The sequence below is a fragment of the Schistocerca americana genome, chromosome 2, assembly GCF_021461395.2.
Source record: "Schistocerca americana isolate TAMUIC-IGC-003095 chromosome 2, iqSchAmer2.1, whole genome shotgun sequence".
Classification (NCBI taxonomy): domain Eukaryota; kingdom Metazoa; phylum Arthropoda; class Insecta; order Orthoptera; family Acrididae; genus Schistocerca; species Schistocerca americana.
Genome location: NC_060120.1, coordinates 824,809,307 through 824,829,707, shown reverse-complemented (window position 1 = coordinate 824,829,707; position 20,401 = coordinate 824,809,307). Strand labels below are relative to the sequence as shown.

Below are 20,401 nucleotides of genomic sequence, written 5' to 3'. Positions count from 1 at the left end.
ATTCGCCTGCAGGCATTTAACTATAACTGTCCATTCACACTGCACAATAAGTGTGTCGGCCAGCACAGTGAACAACGCTTAATCGCAATGACTCAATATAGAGTCGCACTTCGATTCGCTCTCGACAGAGGTGCTCTCCTAGTGAAGTACTGAGGGGGGACTTGTTCCTCGCTCCAAGAACGGCGCCTCTCCACGCCAGAAGAAAAGGCGTGTATCTTTCGGTCTCTTCCATTACTCCTTCAGCTCAAGGCGTCAGAAATATCGTCTGCCAATCAGCATTGCTCTTCTAAAACGGGAGGATGACGTTTCGTTTAAGGCGACCAATCTGGAAATCTGTAGCATCGGCGTTTGGCGTTTGCTGTCTCCCTGTGAAAATCTCTGAAACTGCGTGCTATGTGTAAAGAATGCGTAGGCTGGCCGCTCCCACACAATGTAGTGGAATTTGCTTTTAAGTCGAACACAGGGTCGTTCCTCTTTTCACTCGGGCAATCCCACTGTCTGCTGTAGGGGCGGTCACCGGCCGACGTAGATAAGCTGAATCGTCCTCTGAAGGGACTGGCCCCTGCGACCGTCGTGTCTTGAATGTGTGTGTGTACGCCAGCCTCGAGTATTTCAACCACAGTGCCCTTACTTGTTATTTGCATATTGTTTATATGAATTCATACAACATTGACTTTATCTTATTGAGTAGGGGTTCGAATGAAGCGACGTGATGTGTGGAATATGATTGTGAGGGCGGAATATGTAAGCAACGAAGGTCAGAAGACCACGACGTCTTACACAGTTCCCAAAATAATTACTCGCCAAAAGGAGTAACCAATCGTTAAACGAAGTGCGTCTGTCCAGCAGTCTATTACTCTTGATGGGGCGTAAATGTCTTTCCATTTCCAGAGAACTGAGAATGCAACACAAATAAACTGCTCGAAAAATAAATGACTGCGACAGTGCATTACTTAAACGTCCACGACTGTATGTCCTATATGCGAGGGACACTCACATAGGCAACAGTGCGTAGGAAGTCTAACATGGCATAACCGTAGAAAACTTCTCTGCAGAGAGACACCGCCTCTTTTATAGTTGCAACTAAAGTGACTTCCTCACAAACTCTCATTCCCCTTTTAACACTGACTCCGTGACTGTTAGGTTCATTATTTGTATGCCCACATCGACCGTCAGTGTGGAGCCCCTGACTTGTCTCCTGAAGCTTGACAATCGAGAAGCCCTTTATTCTCCGTACTCTCTTAATTGAGGGCCTGAGTTCGAATCTCGGTCCAGCGCACAGGTTTAATCCGCCAGGAAGTTTCATACCAGCGTACACTCCGTTGCAGAGTGAAAATCTCATTCTGGAAACATCTCCCAGACTGATCATAGACCGGCTGACATAGCTGATGGTAAGCCTTTTGGCATGTGAGGTCGTGATCCAAGAGACTCTTCTGTTCCCGACGTTTCGTCCAGGACTGCGCTGGACATCCTCAGAGGCGTTCCTCTGCTGAGTCTTGCCGACTAACCAGTCAGACATCCGACAGTGACATATATACTGTAGGAAAGTAGGTGTGGTCAAAGTAACACATGACGAGCAGAGATAATCCCTGTCAGAGATAAAATTTAACTATCGATTGTCGTTTTGTCAAAGATAAAATTGTCTAGCGACTCTGCAGAGCTACTGTCCGTATGTCACTACATATAATAATTTGACGTTATCCACGACTATGTAGAGAAGCCATTGAAATTTTTAAGCATCAGCATAATTTTAATAGCCAGCCGGGGTGGCCGAGCGGTTCTAGGCGCTACAGTCTGGAACCGAGCGACCGCTATGATCGCAGGTTCGAATCCTGCCTCGGGCATAGGTGTGTGTGATGTCCTTAGGTGGGTTAGGCTTAAGTAGTTCTGTGTTCTAGGGGACTGATGACCTCAGATGTTAAGTCCCATAGTCCTCAGAGCCATTTGAACCATAATTTTAATAGGAAAGAGGAGGCAATGAAACTTAGCAACATATGGACAGTAACTCTGCAGAGTTTTATCTTTAACAAGACGACAATCGATAGTTAAGTTTTATCTCTGACAAGGATTATCTATGCTCATCATGTGTTACTTTGACCACACCCCATTTCCTACAGTATTTATGTCACTGTCGGACGTCCTACCGGTTTGTCAGCAAGAGTCGGTGGAGAAACGCCTCTGAGGATGTCCATCGCAGTCAGGAACAGAAAAGTTTCTTGGGCCACGACATCACATCCTGAAAGGCTTACCAGGAGGTATCCCCCACGCTGTGGCTAAGCCATGTCTCCGCAATATCCTTTCTTCCAGGAGTGCTAGTTCTGCAAGGTCTTCAGGAGAGCTTCTGTGAAGTTTGGAAGGTAGGAGACGAGGTACTGGCGGAGTTAAAGCTGCGAGGACGGGTCGTGAGCCGTGCTTGAGTAGCCCAGACGGTAGAACATTTGCACGAAAAAGGCGAAAGTCCCGAGTTCGAGTCTCGGTCCGGCAGACAGTTTTAATCTACCAGGAAGTTTCATTATTAATTATGTTTGTAGTTGTAATACATTGAAGAATTCTACCTATAGACAGAGGCATAGCCCAATAATTCTTTGAACAGATTCCGTTGACTGCCCTCATAGTGTCTGACAGATGTAAAAACGTCTGAAAACCATGTGTGCACGTGCTGTTGCAGTTGTGTACAGAGGACTCCAGCAGCTGGTACACCCAGTTGGTATCCAGAGAGACCCCCAGAGCCCACAGTCAGAGGCGCCGCCTTCCCCGAAGGCCATGGCGAGGCCCCCGCTGCTGCCCCTGCTGCTGGTGCTGCTCACCGCCGGTTGCGGCGTCTACGCGGCGCGCAGGTGCCAGGACACGCACGCCCAGAGTCAGCTCGACCTCAACAAGGTGAACACAAGGCGCACCTGGTGCTTGCTCTTTCTGTCTCTCTCACTAGCTCATCTCTGCCACACCTTTCCAGCTTAAAGTTGTTTGCAATCTACTCAGTACCACCTGAATTACGAGCATCTGCTTAGTTGCACGTTCTGCTCAGACAGTAGTGGAGGAGGTCAGTAGCATGGACTCCAAGAGACACTGAATACGTTGGGGAGCCATCCAGATTCATAGTCACTGAAATGCTGCCCCCCAACTCGCGGAGATAGGTCGGTATTAAGCAGTCGGGGGACAAGACGTAGTTCTCAAACCTACCTGGCACCATATTCTGCCACACATTGTAAAACACCAAGAAGGGGAGGACGAAACGAAACGAAACTTGAGAGGCTATGTGATGTTATTTCGGTGATTACAATTTCGAGTCAAATTTACAAAGAATTTGGCAGAATGAACCCACTTGTCAGATGACGTTCCACTCTCTCTAGCCTGGAAGTATACAGTGCCTCAGATGGGTAGGGTGTCATAAATTCGTTGTCTCCTCTCCTGAGGCAAGTTGTTGTAACTGGTCCTTTATAACCTCGTACTGGCACTGGTACGGAGTTGACATCCTATCTGGCACCACACATTTTATTGTTGTCAAATCTGGGAACCTCGCTGAACACGAGGGAGGTCAACATCGTGCATGCAGTTGATAAAGACAACTGAAATGCGTGGATGAGTAACGTCCTGTTGAAAAATGACGCCACAAGACTGTCACACAAGAGGTAAGGTCTTATTGCAGTGTCTTAGAGCTTAAAATTTTTATACCGCCAAGACGCCGTCGATCTTAGTGTGTGATATAAGTTTCAATTAGATACATCTAACAGTTCTTGAGGAAAAGGAGTCTTAACAGTGATCCTATAACGGTTCCATTTTTACCGATTGAGATACGGAACTTAAAAAAAAAAACGAAAAAACGACCGAAACGACATTCGAACCAGCAATTACCAGTATCGAGCGTTTTTTTCCGCCTTTACGACTTTTAAAATTCACAGAAATGCTAGTAGGGCAAGCACCTCTTTTTAAAAATTTGCATCAGCCGAGAGTCAAACCTAAAACCCCTAAGTGGCAGACGAGCATTCTACCACACAGGACCACAGCCTATGGGGAAAAATCGACCTCACTGCAGCATATTAAAGACGGTCGGAAAATTTCAAAGTCGGTTTCCTCGAGAACTTTTTGGAGTTGCGTCGAACTACACTCATGCTCATAAATTAAGGATAATTGCAGAATGTGGTTCCACACAACGTGGCACTACACAAAACTAGCCGGCCGGGGTGGCCGAGCCGTTCTAGGCACTACAGTCTGGACTCGCGCGACCCCTACGGTCACAGGTTCGAATCCTGCCTCGGGCATGAATGTGTGTGATGTCCTTAGGTTAGTTAGGTTCTAGGGGACTGATGACCTCAGATATTAAGTCCCATAGTGCTCAGAGCCATTTGAACTATTTGAACACTAGTGCTCATAAATTAAGGATAATGTTGGTACATGGTGAAACAACGTTCTGGTGGGTGGTTTGCAGGTTTAAATCACCTCGGGGTATGACCATGCGGTGCTTTTGAACTGCGGTCGTCGCATGGTGGCACTGGCAGCAACTGCCTACAACAACAATTTGGCGTGTTTTGAGACGTCGGTTGGTCATGAAGCCGTGCAAGTTACAGCTGTTACAAGCTGTGCGTCCTGATGACAAACGCAAACGTGTGGCGTTTTGTGACGAGATTCTTGATGCTATTGACAATGATGACACTTTCGCACAACGCATCGTGTTCAGTGATGAAGCGACTTTCCATGTTACTGGTCAGGTAAACAAACACAATGTTCAAATTTGTGGCCTACAGACCCCACATGCAGCCATTGAACATGTACGAGATTCGCCCTAAGTTGGTGTCTTTTGTGGGATATCCCGATCATCTGTTTTACGGCCCATTATTGTTTGATGGAAACACGGTTAATAGTCAGCAGTATCTCGCTAGATTACAAAACTGGTTGTTTCCGAGGCTGCACGAAGACAACTTCATTTTTCAACAAGACGGGGCACCCCTCACTGGAGTCACCTAGTGCGTGAATATCTGAATGAAACCCTACCGAATCGTTGGATTGGTCCTCAGGGGGCTGGCGACTTAGCATGCCTCAGCTGGGCTCCACGGTCACCGGATTTGACAGCTTCTGACTTCTTGCTGTGGGGTTTCGTTAAAGACAAGGTTTACGTACTACTAGTCCCAAAGAACCTGTAATAGTTGAAGAACCGGATCCGTACTACTACCATAACATCAGTGACGAAGGACGTGCTTGCCCGAGTATGGGAGGAATTTGCGTGTCATTGTGATAGCGTTCGTGTCGCTGATAGAGGACATATTGAACATCTGTAATCTGAGCTTGAGAGGTTTGTAAATATGTGTGTAAAGTTTCATATTCGTATATCTTAAAGTTTAATAAAAATACGTATATTCTCTTTGAAACACCGAGCTTCCGACTTCATCTACTAGATCATTTTAACGTACTGTGAAATGTAATGGTCCTATAACGCTCCGTTCGGGTATGTGTCTACAAGTGTCATTTCTGTTTGTTACTTTCTGTGCTCTGCTTCAGCAGTTCTTTCTATGTATGGTCCAAGTTACGTTATTCGGCAGTGACACATTAAGCGAAGGTTGCTTTCGTCCCTAAGTTTGGAGACCTGTGTGTACATTGAAAATCAATGCTCTTGTGATACTCCGTTAGCGTATATATATATATATATATATATATATATATATATATATATATATATATATATATATATACAGTGTGAGTCACCTAACATTACCGCTGGATATATTTCGTACACCACATCAAATACTGACGAATCGATTCCACAGACCGAACGTGAGGAGAGGGGCTAGTGTAATTGGTTAATACAAACCACACAAAAATGCACGGAGGTACGCTTTTTAACACAAACCTACGTTTTTTTTAAATGGAACCCCGTTAGTTTTGTTAGCGCATCTGAACATATAAACAAATACGTAATCAGTGCCGTTTGTTGCATTGTAAAGTGTTAATTACATCCGGAGATATTGTAACCTAAAGTTGACGCTTGAGTACCACTCCTCCGCTGTTCGATCGTGTGTATCGGAGAGCACCTAATTACGTAGGGATCCAAAGGGAACGGTGATGGACCTTAGGTACAGAAGAGACTGGAACAGCACATAGATGTTCAATGTGGTGGCCATCATTTGCTGCACACAATTGCAATCTCTGGCATAATGAATGTCGTACACGCCGCAGTACATCTGGTGTAATGTCGCCGCAGGCTGCCACAATACGTTGTTTCATATCCTCTGGGTTTGTAGGCACATCACGGCACACATTCTCCTTTAACGTACCCACAGAAAGAAGTCCAGAGGTGTAAGATCAGGAGAACGGGCTAGCCAATTTATGCGTCCTCCACGTCCTATGAAACGTCCGTCGAACATCCTGTCAAGGGTCAGCCTAGTGTTAATTGCGGCATGTGCAGGTGCACCATCATGCTGATACCACATACGTCGACGCGTTTCCAGTGGGACATTTTCGAGCAACGTTGGCAGATCATTCTGTAGAAACGCGATGTATGTTGCAGCTGTTTGGGCCCCTGCAATTAAGTGAGGGTCAACGAGGTGGTCGCCAATGATTCCGCACCATACATTTACAGTCCACGGTCGCTGTCGCTCTACCTGTCTGAGCCAGCGAGGATTGTCCACGGACCAGTAATGCATGTTCCGTAGATTCACTGCCCCGTGGTTTGTGAAACCCGCTTCATCGGTAAACAGATAGAACTGCAACGCATTCTCTGTTAATGCCCATTGACAGAATTGCACTCTATGATTAAAGTCATCACCACGTAATTGCTGATGTAGCGACACATGAAACGGGTGAAAGCGGTGACGATGCAGTATGCGCATGACACTACTTTGACTCAGTCCACCGGCTCTCGCAGTGTCCCGTGTACTCATGTGTGGGTTCATGGCAACAGCATCTAACACACCAACTGCACCCGCTTCTCCTGTGACGGGAGGACCCGTTTGCGTGCTACGACCATACCTGTTGCATACAGTTGGCGATAGATGTTTTGCAATGTGCGGCACGTTGGATGCTCTCTGTCCGGGTACCGTTCTGCATACACCCTGCCGGCTTCAGCTGCATTTCGTCGACACTCGCCATAGAGTTCGAATACACCGTGGTCACAGTTCCTACAACACTACAGTATCACAGGCGTCTGGTAACACGGTGTACTACAGTTGGTCTGCGTGCGGAGACGAATGCAGAATTACAATAGCAGCAAGCGCTACATGCGGACACTGCGACAGCTAGACCAAACCACAACAGTGCACTACAGCCACACTCGTAAACACGGTCGTCGTCGTAAACATGTCCCTGCAGATGGTGCTCGCCGACCGTGGCCCGTGTTTGTTACAACACGCAACTGAACGTCGGAGGTTTCAAGCGTCAACTTTAGGTTGCAATATCTCCGGATGTAATTAACATTTTACAATGCTACAAACGTGGTTCCATTTAGTACCGGGGTTGCGTAGACAAGAGCTTTCAAATGCCCCCATAAATGAAAGTCAAGAGGGTTGAGGTCAGGAGAGCGAGGAGGCCATGGAATTGGTCCGCCTCTTCCAATCCATCGGTCACCGAATCTGTTGTTGACAAGCGTACAAACACTTCGACTGAAATGTACAGAAGCTCCATCGTGCATGAACCACATGTTGTGTCGTACTTGTAAAGGCACATGTTCTAGCAGCACAGGTAGAGTATCCCGTATGAAATCATGATTACGTGCTCCATTGAGCGTAGGTGGAAGAACGAAACTAAAATGAGCTCTAACATGGAAATTAAGCGTTTCCGGACACATGTCCACATAACATCTTTTCTTTATTTGTGTGTGAGGAATGTTTCCTGAAAGTTTGGCCGTACATTTTTGTAACACCCTATATATATATTATTAGAAAACCTTGTAATATTGCTACAAGAATTTGCTATGCTGAAATCGGGTGCTAATAGTAGGATAAAAGCGGGTTAAAAGCTGTGAGCTGTCTGGGGAGAAGTTAACAGTGCATTACTGCGCAACTGTTTCACCAGGTAACTAGTCTAGGTTTACCACATTACCAATCAGACTAACATTGATTATAATCTTTTACAGTCATACAACAACCGGTAATACATCTATATATAAAAAGGAGAATATAAATAAAAAGAAAGAAATCAGTTTATATTTGGAAATTTATTTTAAGATTGTTCATTGAAATTTCAGCATATTATACGCGAGTTATAACTGAGCTGGTGCCTTGTTTAAGGATTGTAAAAATGTGAGATTTTAATCTTACGGAACACATCAAATATGGAGCCAAGATTGGGAGACTGCATACAACCCTGCATTCACAAAACAACACCCAAAGAACGTTGAAACATAAGCTAGAAGAAATTAACCACAACCAACAGATTCAGTTTTCACCCAAAGAAATTACGTTCGTAACACAATCCTGTCCGTCATGTAATTACCACACACTGGTATACTAAATTCATATTAACTCTTTGTGAAACCTTCCCAAAAAGAATAGCTGAAGGCTACTTTGATGATTACACCACATGCTCCACGTGGTCAACTTGGTTTACAGAAAGCGTATAACTCCACAGTAATTTTGATAATTAAAATAAATTCGATCGAAAAGCAATTGAAAAAAAAAAAACCTTGAACTGGTTACTAACGTCTTACTATTAACCTGATGGGTCAAACAGTTATATAAGCACGTGGTACTGGTCTCGCAAAGTACACTCCACGTGGGTTGAACATAAAGAAAAGCATAAAGAAAAGTTGCTATATTGTAAAATATTGTCAAGACGAGACGTTATAATCACACAAGCATTCACATTTAAGATTGATGAACTTAGTTAGAGTTACTGATCAACACGTGGTTCCACTTTACTCACAAAGTAATGACAAAGCAACTACCGCAAAATAATCTGAACTTCACACGAGAATTACACTCCGCTGCAATTTAAGATAGCATTAGATATTTTAGAGCTAAATCTGAAATCAAGGTATTAAGTTTTCAGTTAGGCTGAACTTAAGAAATCCATTGTCCTACGGACTTAGCAGACACGCGCTTAGCCGGAGATCTTACCACTTCAGACGCTCGCCACCGCCAGACTGCAACTGCCTCACTACCGAGCGTGCTTCCTGAGGGTGGCTCACAAAGACAAACGGAAGTGGCCAGAGGGGCAGCTTCCTATACCAACATGACAACGGACGGACAGAACCATACTAAGGATAGAAACCTCTTTGCTTTTAGGAAGCGTAGCTACCTGTTCCGACGTTGGTCCTACTGTTCTCTAGCAGACAGGCTTGTCTGCTACCCTCAAGCATGCAACTACAAATACATTTGCTCATTCATACTCTCACACAGAAGGGAAGGGGAATGACAGTATCTTATCATATACAGTATATAAAAGAAAGCGGATGTAGGTTCCGTATGAAACTGTGTGACATGAATTACATATAAACTGTGTTTTAAAGTGTAGTAGTGTGACAGATCGTTCTTGTTTATGTGTAAAAGTAACACGTTCCACTACTCAGTCTCCTCCCAGATAGTCAGAAACGCCACAGTAAATTTAGAAGAGGAATTTATTCCATAGCTGACAACAGATTTAAGAAATCAAACATGAAAGGAATCCAACAGAGACCTTTCATAACCCCAACGCTCCGGGAAAAGACTGTGCAGGGAATTTTCTGGCCATGCTAGGACATTCCCAAGCAGGCTTCTCACACCCTACTTAAACCAAAAGTGTAAAGAAAAGGCAAAAGGTCACCAGCTACTTGCTAAAACACAATAATTTCAACAAATCTTTAAAAGCTACTAATTTCAAACAGAAAAAAAACACAATCTGTGACACCTATTTAAAAGATAGTGTAGACCTAATTCGGTCAGCAAGTAAAAACAATGGTTCCTGTGTCATTAATATGAAAACAATTTCTGGTTGTTACCCTTATGGAGTTCACCAGTATTTGCTCATTGCAAGAGCCAACTGATCACAGGCAAATTTATGACTGTTTATTAACAAGCAAAATTTATGAAAATAGCAAAGGTGCCACAGCAATTAAAAAAGAACATGAAATAACATCAGTATTATAAAGCAGAACATTACAATGCACAATCCGCAAAAGCAAAAATTGATAAGAAAAAAAACATGTTTTGCAAAGTGGTTATCGCAAAAAAAATTCTATATCTTATAAAACTAATAATTTGTAGAATTAACATAACTATGTGGCATTAATTTAATCACTCTACTATATTTCAGTTAGTTAGCAAACAATGAGCACTGTGTCATTATACTGAAAATACAATTAATTATGTGATTGTTACCCTTAAGGGGTTCCTCACTATAAATATGCCCCATGCAAAGGCTAATCGATCACAGTCCAATGAGAATGAATAGCAATCTCACTGATAAACTATGCAATGCCACATGAATGAATTTACGAAACAAAATAACACAAATCTAATACATCACACAAGAACAAACATTGATCAATAAAACAATACACTAGTCAACATCTAAAAAAAAACACCAATAAATAAAACACCTTGCAAAATACAAGAGTCAAAGTCTAAAAAGAACAATGAATAGAACACCTGCAAAATACGAGAGTCAAAGTCTAAAAAAAATAATAAATAGAACACCTGCAAAATACAAGAGTCAAAGTCTAAAAAAAACAAAAATAGAACACCTGCAAAATACAAGAGTCAGTCTAATAAACACCAATAAATCGAATCCCTGCAAAACACACGAGTCAAAGTTTCTGTGACAGAAACACACGTATATGCATTGAACTAAGAACCGTATAATCACTGTTCACTGATACACTCACTAGTTCCACTGTTCCGAGGCACAGTATAAGAGGTGGGGGAGGGGGTTCGTCGCCGCAGCTGTCAGTAGGGATTTTTTGTCCATCTGTTGCGTGCAATCCCGCCGTCTCTGCCCTCTCATGAAGTTTCTCTTGGTGGTCTGTGTCACGTACATCTCGATTTGGTTCCATGTTTGTGTTGTCAAATTCGTGCGGTATCCTCGATTGACACGCCAGGTTGATATTCCTGGGCAAGGATGACACTTAATGGCTCTTCTTTTGTGCCACCCTTAGCGACCAGAGAACATCGAACCACGATTTACTGTCGCTTGACAGTGGGCATCCGTCAGTAGATGTTGATAGGCGTCGTTGAAGTCTGCCAGTTTCTCTGGACAGTATGTGTCAAAAGGCTCCACGCCCTTTGTGTTGTTACATTCTTGAGTTATCCTCAATTGACTCGCCGGTTTGATATTCCTGGGCAAGGATGACACTTAATGGCTCTTCTTTTGTGCCACCCTTAGCGACCAGAGAACATCGAACCATGATTTACTGTCGCTTGACAGTAGGCATCCGTCAGGAAATGTCGATAGGCGTCGTTGACGTCTGCAAGTTTCTCTGGACAGTATGTGTCAAAAGGCTCCACGCCCTTTGTGTTGTTACATTCTTGAGTTATCCTCAATTGACTCGCCGGTTTGATATTCCTGGGCAAGGATGACACTTAATGGCTCTTCTTTTGTGCCACCCTTAGCGACCAGAGAACATCGAACCATGATTTACTGTCGCTTGACAGTGGGCATCCGTCAGGAAATGTCGATAGGCGTCGTTGACGTCTGCAAGTTTCTCTGGACAGTACCTGTCAAAAGGCTCCACGCCCCTTGTGTTGTTTCTCCGCGGCCGTCTCGTCACGGTCGCGTGCGTGTGGTGCGTTGCCAGCAGATGGATTTCCGCGCGGTGGACCGCTCGCCCATCTCAGGTCATCGCCTCGAGGAAGGGTCGCCCGGGGCGGCCGCCCATTAGCTCCAGGTGCAAGGGAAAGTGTTTGCCGCATGCCCTTCTTTTGTGGTCGACCGCGCTCCCGAAGTGGCCCGGTTGACAGCGTCCCCCGCTGGGAAACCCGCCAGTTTACAACTAGTCCGGCTGCTCCGGCTGTCTCGTAAGAGTTTAGCCGGTTCGCTTTCACGTTCTCAACTGCATTCACAGAAAATTTTTTTTATCGTAGTTATGTGATTACACAATGTCATACATAATACCACTTAGTATTGTCTTTCACAATTTTTAAGAACAAACGTGAGACTTAATTTTTTTTTTTAATTAGATGAATCGACAATATAAAATAAAATTTAAATGACTTGACAATGTAGAAGAATAAAAATGAAATGACTTTACAATGTAAAAAAAATAAGAATTAAATGAACTGACAATATAATATTTAAATCCACATCACTAATGTGGTTCACTTACGTTTTAATAAAGCAATGCTACTTATTAATTCACTAAAATGAATAGGATTATGCCTTGTGCAAGTATAGGTCAGGACAGCATAGGGTTCACATGTTATTTACACACACATACATGCACACCTGTTGTCTATTCTACAAACTAACTACCCATAAACATGCATTACTCAATATTCTACTTCTATCCACTACTAGTTAAGCCAATAAGCTACTTCAATGCTATTTCAACATCGTGTATATACCACTACAACATTGTTCTAATTCGTCCTCTTCTTGACGCTCGCGGCATACGTCTTGTCACATGATAAATATGGAGAAACTTTCCTTAAACATACACAGTAAAAAGAACAATGGTTATTAACACACCAAAACATTTATACCAGTTCGCACACCTGAAAAGAGACTCGCAATTATACATTTATCATACTCATATATTCACACATAAAACAGTAAGAAAATTTCATCTAAAATTACGTTATCACAAGAATTAATCACACAGATGGCTCTGAGAACGGTAAAAATGTCTGCACTATACAGGTTATACTACATTTTCTTACCCATTTTGCTGCGATTTCGTTCCTTCTTTAAGTTACCTCTCGCTTCCAAATCAGTCATTTCGCCTGTGGTGGTTATTCTGGATTCATTTCTCATGAATGGCAAAATTGTGGTCACCTCTATTCTGTAAAACAGTATCATCTTAACATATTGAACTTACAACAGACACAAAAGATCCGAATCCTCCTGCAGTTTAAATGACAAATGTTTTGCTTCGTCCTTATTACCTTAAACCAAGCTTTCCTTCGTTCCCATAATCAAAATTATTTAATCATCCTCTACCTTCAAGAGGGAAATTTCCTCAGTACAAATCATATAGGCTGCAGTGCATCCCGCACCAGCGAAAACGGTAAGCTGTAATGCTCACAGCATCAGCAAAAATACATAAACGTCGCTTTTCTAGGACAAGTATTAACACAGAATAATTTTTTAGGCTCTGGCTCAACATCAGTGAAGACTACAAAAAGGATCCACATTTCCGTTCCATTCTCCATTTGCTGGAAAACTGCTCGTATTTGACTGCCACAATAATATTTCAGGGTGACGTAAATTACACAAACCACAATTCTTCTTTCACCTTGAAGGGAATCAATCTACTTACGAAATCCACAGACAGCACTTTCCGTACTCAGCTATAAAGAACAAAAAAGACATATATCATCAATATTAACATATCATCGCATATTGGAAAGCCAATGGTTAAACAATCGTATTATCGCGTCCTGTTTTCAAGATTCCAGATTTACTCATTCCTTTCTCAGAGTTCTCCTGTCTTAAAATATTCATACAGCACGCATACTATAGTAAGAGATCCTCATTTATACTGACAGATATACAAGGTCTGGCAGAAAAACCTCCCCTTTAAGGAAAGCTAATAAAAACAAAACCAAATAAGGTAGAACAATTTTATTTATACTAAATAAAAGTACATATTATGCCATTTTAGAAAATACTCTTATGGTCTTACTTTTTAAATAAAACATCCCTTAAATGGCTTCCTGCACTGTCGACACACTGATTGAGTCTTTCCCTGAAGTTATTCATTACTCTTTGAGTCATTTCAGGTGGAATAGCTTCAACCTCTTGTGTAATTGCTTCTTTCAGGGCTCATAAAGATTGTGGACGTTGTTCACAAACTTTTGCTTTTAAATAGCCCCAAAGAAAGAAATCACAGGGCGTTAAGTCCGGCGATCGTGGGGGCCAGCCAATGTCTCCACGCAACGAGATCACATGTCCAGAAAACATTTCCTTCACCAATGCCAGTGACTGCCGCGCTGTGTGGGCTGTAGCACCATCTTGCTGGAACCACACGTTCTCTATTTCACCAAAAAGCTCCTTTAGTTGCGGTTGGAGAAAGTCGCGGAGCATGGCACAATAGCGTTCACTGTTGACGGTTAAATTCCTGTCATTTTCTTCGAAAAAGTAAGGACCGATCACTCCGGAATTGTAAACAGCACACCATACTGTTACTTTAGGGCTATGAAGTGGTCGTTGATGAAGTTCTTGGGGATTGTGTTCACACCAGTACCTGCAATTTTGGCTGTTCACTGTTCCGGCAAGGTGAAAGTGTGCTTCATCAGAAAAAATCACAATATCGTTGGGACGAATGTTCCGAAGAAGGTCTTGGCACAAACTTACACGGACACCACAGTCTCGTTCACTCAGTTCCTGCGTAGTTACAAGTTTGTAAGGATGCATTTTAAGATCTCGATGCAAGATTCTTCTCACACTTCGATCAGATATCCGTAATGCTGCCGCATGCTTTTTAGCGGATCGTCGAGGAGATTGTTGAACTGAAGCTCTAACTGCATCAACATTTCCGGGGCCTGTTGCAGTCCGTGGTCGTCCAGGTAGTTTCCTTTTTAATGCGGAACCTGTCTCACGAAAGTTAGTAACCCAAGAATAAATTGTTTTCTTATCGGGAACAGGGTCCCGTCGTCCGAGCGCAAAGCGAACGCGAAAAGCACGTTGAGTATTAATAGGCGATTCGCCATTTTGAATAAAATCTTCCACTACGAAGGCACGATGTTCACCAGACCACGCCATGGCGTACACTGAAAACGGCACGTAGGCAGCTACTTAACGACGCGGCCCCCACCACTCTGCTCCTTCTACTGTCCGCTGCACGTTACTTTGTAATCGGGGAGTTTTTTATGCCGGACCCTGTAGAATAGTAATAGATAGATAGTAGCACTGAAAGCAGAAAATCGGAAACAAGGCTACTAACAGCCGGGGACCTGGGTTTGCCAGACCCATAATACCCACAGATCGGATATTCCCGTGAGTTTTGCATTAATTCAACACAGATCTTGCTTCTCTCAGGAGCGGCTCTTTTCAGTTTACACACACAAAAAAACAGCATTTCACTCGTTCACAAAGAAACCTTTTATCTTCACGTTTGAATCAAACTAAATCCTAATTGCACAAGGAAAGAAAAAAAATTAAAACATCACTTCAATCAATCACATAGAAACATCTTTATCATTATTTTTACCAACATATTATTCAAAATGCATACGTCACAAATTTATACTAATCAATTCTTTCTCCTCACCGTCCTCTCTACTTCTCACTGTCCTTTCTACTCATTTGCCATGTCGCTCATTTGTTATGATTGGGCGCCTTCTGCGCTGATCATTTGTCATTGCCGGTTTTGTTCATTTCCATTTGTTGGATTATGTCTAGGATTGGCCGGCCGAATTTCAACATCATGAGGTGCTCCCCCTACAGTCCTATTCCCACCGTATTCATCGTAGTATCGATTCTGGTTGCCGTACCTGTAGCGTTCACGATATTGTCCACGTCCTCGATCATTTCCGTTGTTCCACCTGTGTTCGCGACTGTTACCCCAGTTTCTATACGGCCGGTCCCGATTATTGTTCCGTTCGCGTCGCGACGACCAGTCACGCCGTTGATTAGTAATACGGCCACGACTGCGGTCGCGCTGCTGTGCCCCGTAATAACTTTGTGCCTGATTAGGCGGGCATTCTGCTGTATTATATTCCAACTCTTGGAGAAGTGTTTTAAACATTTCCACGTCCTCTTTGCATCGTCCCGCAAGAATGACGTGCCGCAAGTGCATCGGCAATTTGGTGATGCATATCCTAATTAGTTCCGCAGGCCAGTATGGATCGTATAAGCGGATGTAGGTTCCGTATGAGACTGTGTGACATGAATTACATATAAAATGTGTTTTAAAGTGTAGTAGTGTGACAGATCGTTCTTGTTTATGTGTAAAAGTAACACGTTCCACTACTCAGTCTCCTCCCAGATAGTCAGAAACGCCACAGTAAATTTAGAAGAGGAATTTATTCCATAACTGACAACAGATTTAAGAAATCAAACATGAAAGGAATCCAACAGAGACCTTTCAACCTGTATATTATTGTTTAAAAGTGTATAGTCTACATCCACTTCATCGTTTAATAGAGTTTCGTTTAAATTGTAAAGCAAATCGGTCACGAGCTTTTACCCCTTTGAACACTACAAATTTCTTTGTGTGTTACTTATGTTAGTTAAATTTGAAAAGTAGATAAATTAAAAGCGAGCTGATTCCCATGCGGCGTTATGTCAAAATTTCAAAGCAATCGACGGACTGTTTTTTGAATTTTGCGGGTACAAATATACGCAATCTGAATTTTTATACTTAAAAGATGTCGAGAGTCAGTTGCCAATTAGTGCACTAAGAGTCTGCCGTCTATAGGTTTTCCTGCATTTCGCTGCAGTTTTGTGGCGTTGCGACTTATCTGTGTAGAACAGTATCATCCGCAAACAACCTCATCGAGCTTCCGACTTTATCTACTAGATCATTTTAACGTACTGTGAAATGTAATGGTCCTATAACACTCCGTTCGGGTATGTGTCTACAAGTGTCATTTCTGTTTGTTACTTTCTGTGCTCTGCTTCAGCAGTTCTTTCTATGTATGGTCCAAGTTATGTTATTTGGCAGTGACACATTAAGCGAAGGTTGCTTTTGTCCATAGGTTTGGAGACCTGTGTGTACACTGAAAAGCAATGCTCTTATGATATTCCATTGGCGTGCGCCTAAAGATACTTTTTCCTCTGAAGATTTTTTCTCTGTAAAGAATGACACACTTCGTTTTGCTTTCTAGGAACACCTCATTTCGAACACAAAGCTAGTCTGATATTCCCGTACGCAAGAGCAACAGTCCTTCTTCAGGATCCTTGGTTACAACTCACGCTACCCGTTTCCTAAGACTTCCTGATATATTCAGTAGCTCGTGCGTAACTGTATCGAACGCCATCCGTCTGTTTACATAACTATACTCGAACTGAGTAATGGCAAAGAGCTGCGTGCCTTAACAATCTGTTTGCTGGTTTCTGCCTCGCAGGTGACTGGTCAGTGGTATGTGGTGGAGATCGTGGAGCACGACCCTAAGGTGCTGGAGATGTCGATGATCGAGCAGCGCAAGTGCCCCATCGTGGTCCTGCACCGCCAGAACTCCACCGGCAGCTGGCTCACGCTCAAGTGGACCGAGGGCAGGGATGTTGTCGTCTACAACCTCAACGTCACCGACATGCGCAGGGCTCTCGGCCGCTGGCAGTCCGTCGGCAAACAGGAGGGTGAGCATGCGGCACGCGACCCCTCACTTCACTTGTCTCGGTTTTACCCACACATTTTTTGTCCAATACACAACCGAACCTAACACACAACTGCAGACCTACAATAATATTACGAGTTTCACTCGATAATAAATGTTGTTGTTGTTGTTGTTGTTGTGGTCTTCAGTCCAGAGACTGGTCTGATGCAGCTCTACATTCTACTCTATCCTGTGTAAGCTTCTTCGTCTCCCAGTACCTACTGCAGCCTACATCCTTCTGAATCTGCTTAGTGTATTCATCTCTTGGTCTCCCTCTACTATTTTTACCCTCCACGCTGCCCTCCAGTACTAAATTGCTGATCCCTTGATGCCTCAGAACATGTCCTACCAACCGATCCCTTCTTCTAGTCAAGTTGTGCCACAAACTCCTCTTCTCCCCAATTCTATTCAATACCTCCTCATTAGTTATGTGATCTACCCATCTAATCTTCAGCATTCTTCTGTAGCACCACATTTCGAAAGCTTCTATTCTCTTCTTCTCCAAACTATTTATTGTCCATTTTTCACTTCCATACATGGCTACACTCCATACGAATACTTTCAGAAACGACTTCCTGACACTTAAACCTATACTCGATGTTAACAAATTTCTCTTCTTCAGTAGTGCTTTCCTTGCCATTGCCAGTCTACATTTTATATCCTCTCTTCTTCGACCATCATCAGTTATTCTGCTCCCCAAATAGCAAAACTCCTTTACTACTTTAACTGTCTCATTTCCTAATCTAATTCCCTCAGCATCACCCCACTTAATTCGGCTACATTCCATTATCCTCGTTTTGCTTTTGTTGATGTTCATCTTATATCCTCCTTTCAAGACGCTGTCAATTTCGTTCATCTACTCTTCCAAGTCCTTTGCTGTCTCTGACAGAATTACAATGTCATCGGCGAACCTCAAAGTTTTCATTTCATCTCCATGGATTTTAATACCTACTCCGAATTTTTCTTTTGTTTCCTTTACTGCTTGCTCAATATACAGATTGAATAGCATCGGGGAGAGGCTACAACCCTGTCTCACTCCCTTCCCAACCACTGCTTCCCTTTCATGTCCCTCGACTCTTATAACTACCATCTGGTTTCTGAACAAATTGTAAATAGCCTTTCGCTCCCTGTATTTTACCCCTGCCACATTCAGAATTTGAAAGAGAGCATTCCAGTCAACATTGTCAAAAGGTTTATCTAAGTCTACAAATGCTAGAAACGTAGGTTTGCCTTTCCTTAATCTTTCTTCTAAGATAAGTCGTAGGGTCAGTATTGCCTCACGTGTCCCAACATTTCTACGGAATCCAAACTGATCTTCCCCGAGGTCGGCTTCTACCAGTTTTTCCATTCGTATAGTAAATGTACAATCTCGTTTTGAACTTCCAGTTTATTTCCCGTATATTTGATATTACAATACGTTCATACATTCTTGAAAGGCAAAATGTCGTTTTTCCCCATAATCTCCGACGCTTTCAACTGCCTCGCGCCACCGTGGAACTAAGACCTGTAGGACCGTAGGCTGGGTGTTTCTGGTTGTCCTCCAAGGCTTTATGATCCCGAGGGTAGTTTTCTCACTGATATGTGGCCAAGTGTTATGGTGCACCAGCAGAACATCGTTTTTTTATTTTTATTTTTATTTATATATATATATATATATATATATATATATATATATATATATATATATATATATATTTTTTTTTTTTTTTTTTTTTTTTTTTTTTTTTTGCCGTCGTTGCCGCACGTGACATGTTCGAGTATGAAGTTTTTTATGAGTTGCCACATACGTGTCAGAACTGATGGTGGTTCCGTTTGGCATGATGTCCACAAAATCGTCCTGAATCAAAAAACACAGCGGCCATCACTTCTCCTGCAGAAAGTGCGCTTTTGAATTTCTTCTTCTTCTTCTTTTTCGTAAAGATTGCATTAAGCCATTACGCCGATTGCCCTTTCATCTGCAGTTCAAAGTGATGCAACGTATTTCACCTCTTGTCATAATTCTTGCGAGGAAGTCATCTTCTTAATTCTCGTACTTTACCAAAATTTCACTACACACTGACTTAGTGTTTCTCTGTGGGCATCCTTCAGCACTTGGGACCCAACTGGAGTGAACTTTTTCACATCTCAGCATCCTACACACTCTTTCTTCTATTACTCGGATTGGCAGTAGTTCACGGATATAAGTTTGTCAACCAAAATAATATTCTCAGTACGCTGTACATTCCTGGGAGTCTGTGCAGTGCTCGTTTTGCCACTGCGTAGGAGGTCCCTAGTATTGGCGTGCTCACTTCAACCAGATAATCAACTTGTTCAACGACTAACTGTACTGCGATCAACAACGCCACCCCCATACACCCTTTTCAGTCGCTTGCAATCTTTGTCACTGTCTCGTCCTCACAGCCCAAGAACTCTATTACGGCACGTTGCTCCAGATGGACATCAATTCCTCCAGCCATCTTGATGAAGTGCTACGACAGAGCGACTCGCGGAAATCGGTCGAATTAAATTTCATTACGAGCGAGAATGATGCTTCTATGACCCCTGTGAATATCAAAGATGTAGAATGAAAGTATGATTTCTGAAAACATGCCGTAGTATTTCTTTTGGAGTTACTCATCTCCTTTCACTTGCTTTAAATTTCCACGCGTTTTTAAATGCCCCTTTACAGAGGAAAATTCGGCGAACTATAGCTCACGTAAAGATAACGATACTGCAGACGCTTTCTAATAAACGGTTTCCAATTTACAGGATTTCAAGTGCTCTACACGTTAACGACTAATCTTATAACAGCATACTATCGGGTTCTTTCTCCTCCTTGTAGACTTTATCTTACATTTATGCACTTTGAAAGAGAGCTGCCATTTTTTCCAAGTCTTTCGGCAATTCGTTACGATCGTTCAGCGATGATATTTTCCTGTACACAACAGCATAGACAGTGAACAGTCGTATAGTGCTGTTATCCCTCAAATTTTCTCGGCATCGTTTATTAGTGTTGTGCTTCTGCGTGTTCAGTCGATTCGTTA

The 20,401-nt window shown here is 42.8% G+C and overlaps 1 protein-coding gene across 1 annotated transcript in view; it reads left to right on the top strand.

The window, feature by feature from the left end:
* LOC124594461 overlaps positions 1-20,401 on the top strand; it is a 143,923-nt gene that overhangs the window by 105,952 nt on the left and 17,570 nt on the right. Inside the window, exons 2-3 of the mRNA XM_047132837.1 lie at positions 2,669-2,880; positions 17,130-17,361. Of these exons, the coding sequence (XP_046988793.1) occupies positions 2,764-2,880; positions 17,130-17,361 (349 nt within the window). The 5' untranslated portion in view covers positions 2,669-2,763. The remainder of the gene's footprint in view (positions 1-2,668; positions 2,881-17,129; positions 17,362-20,401) is intronic.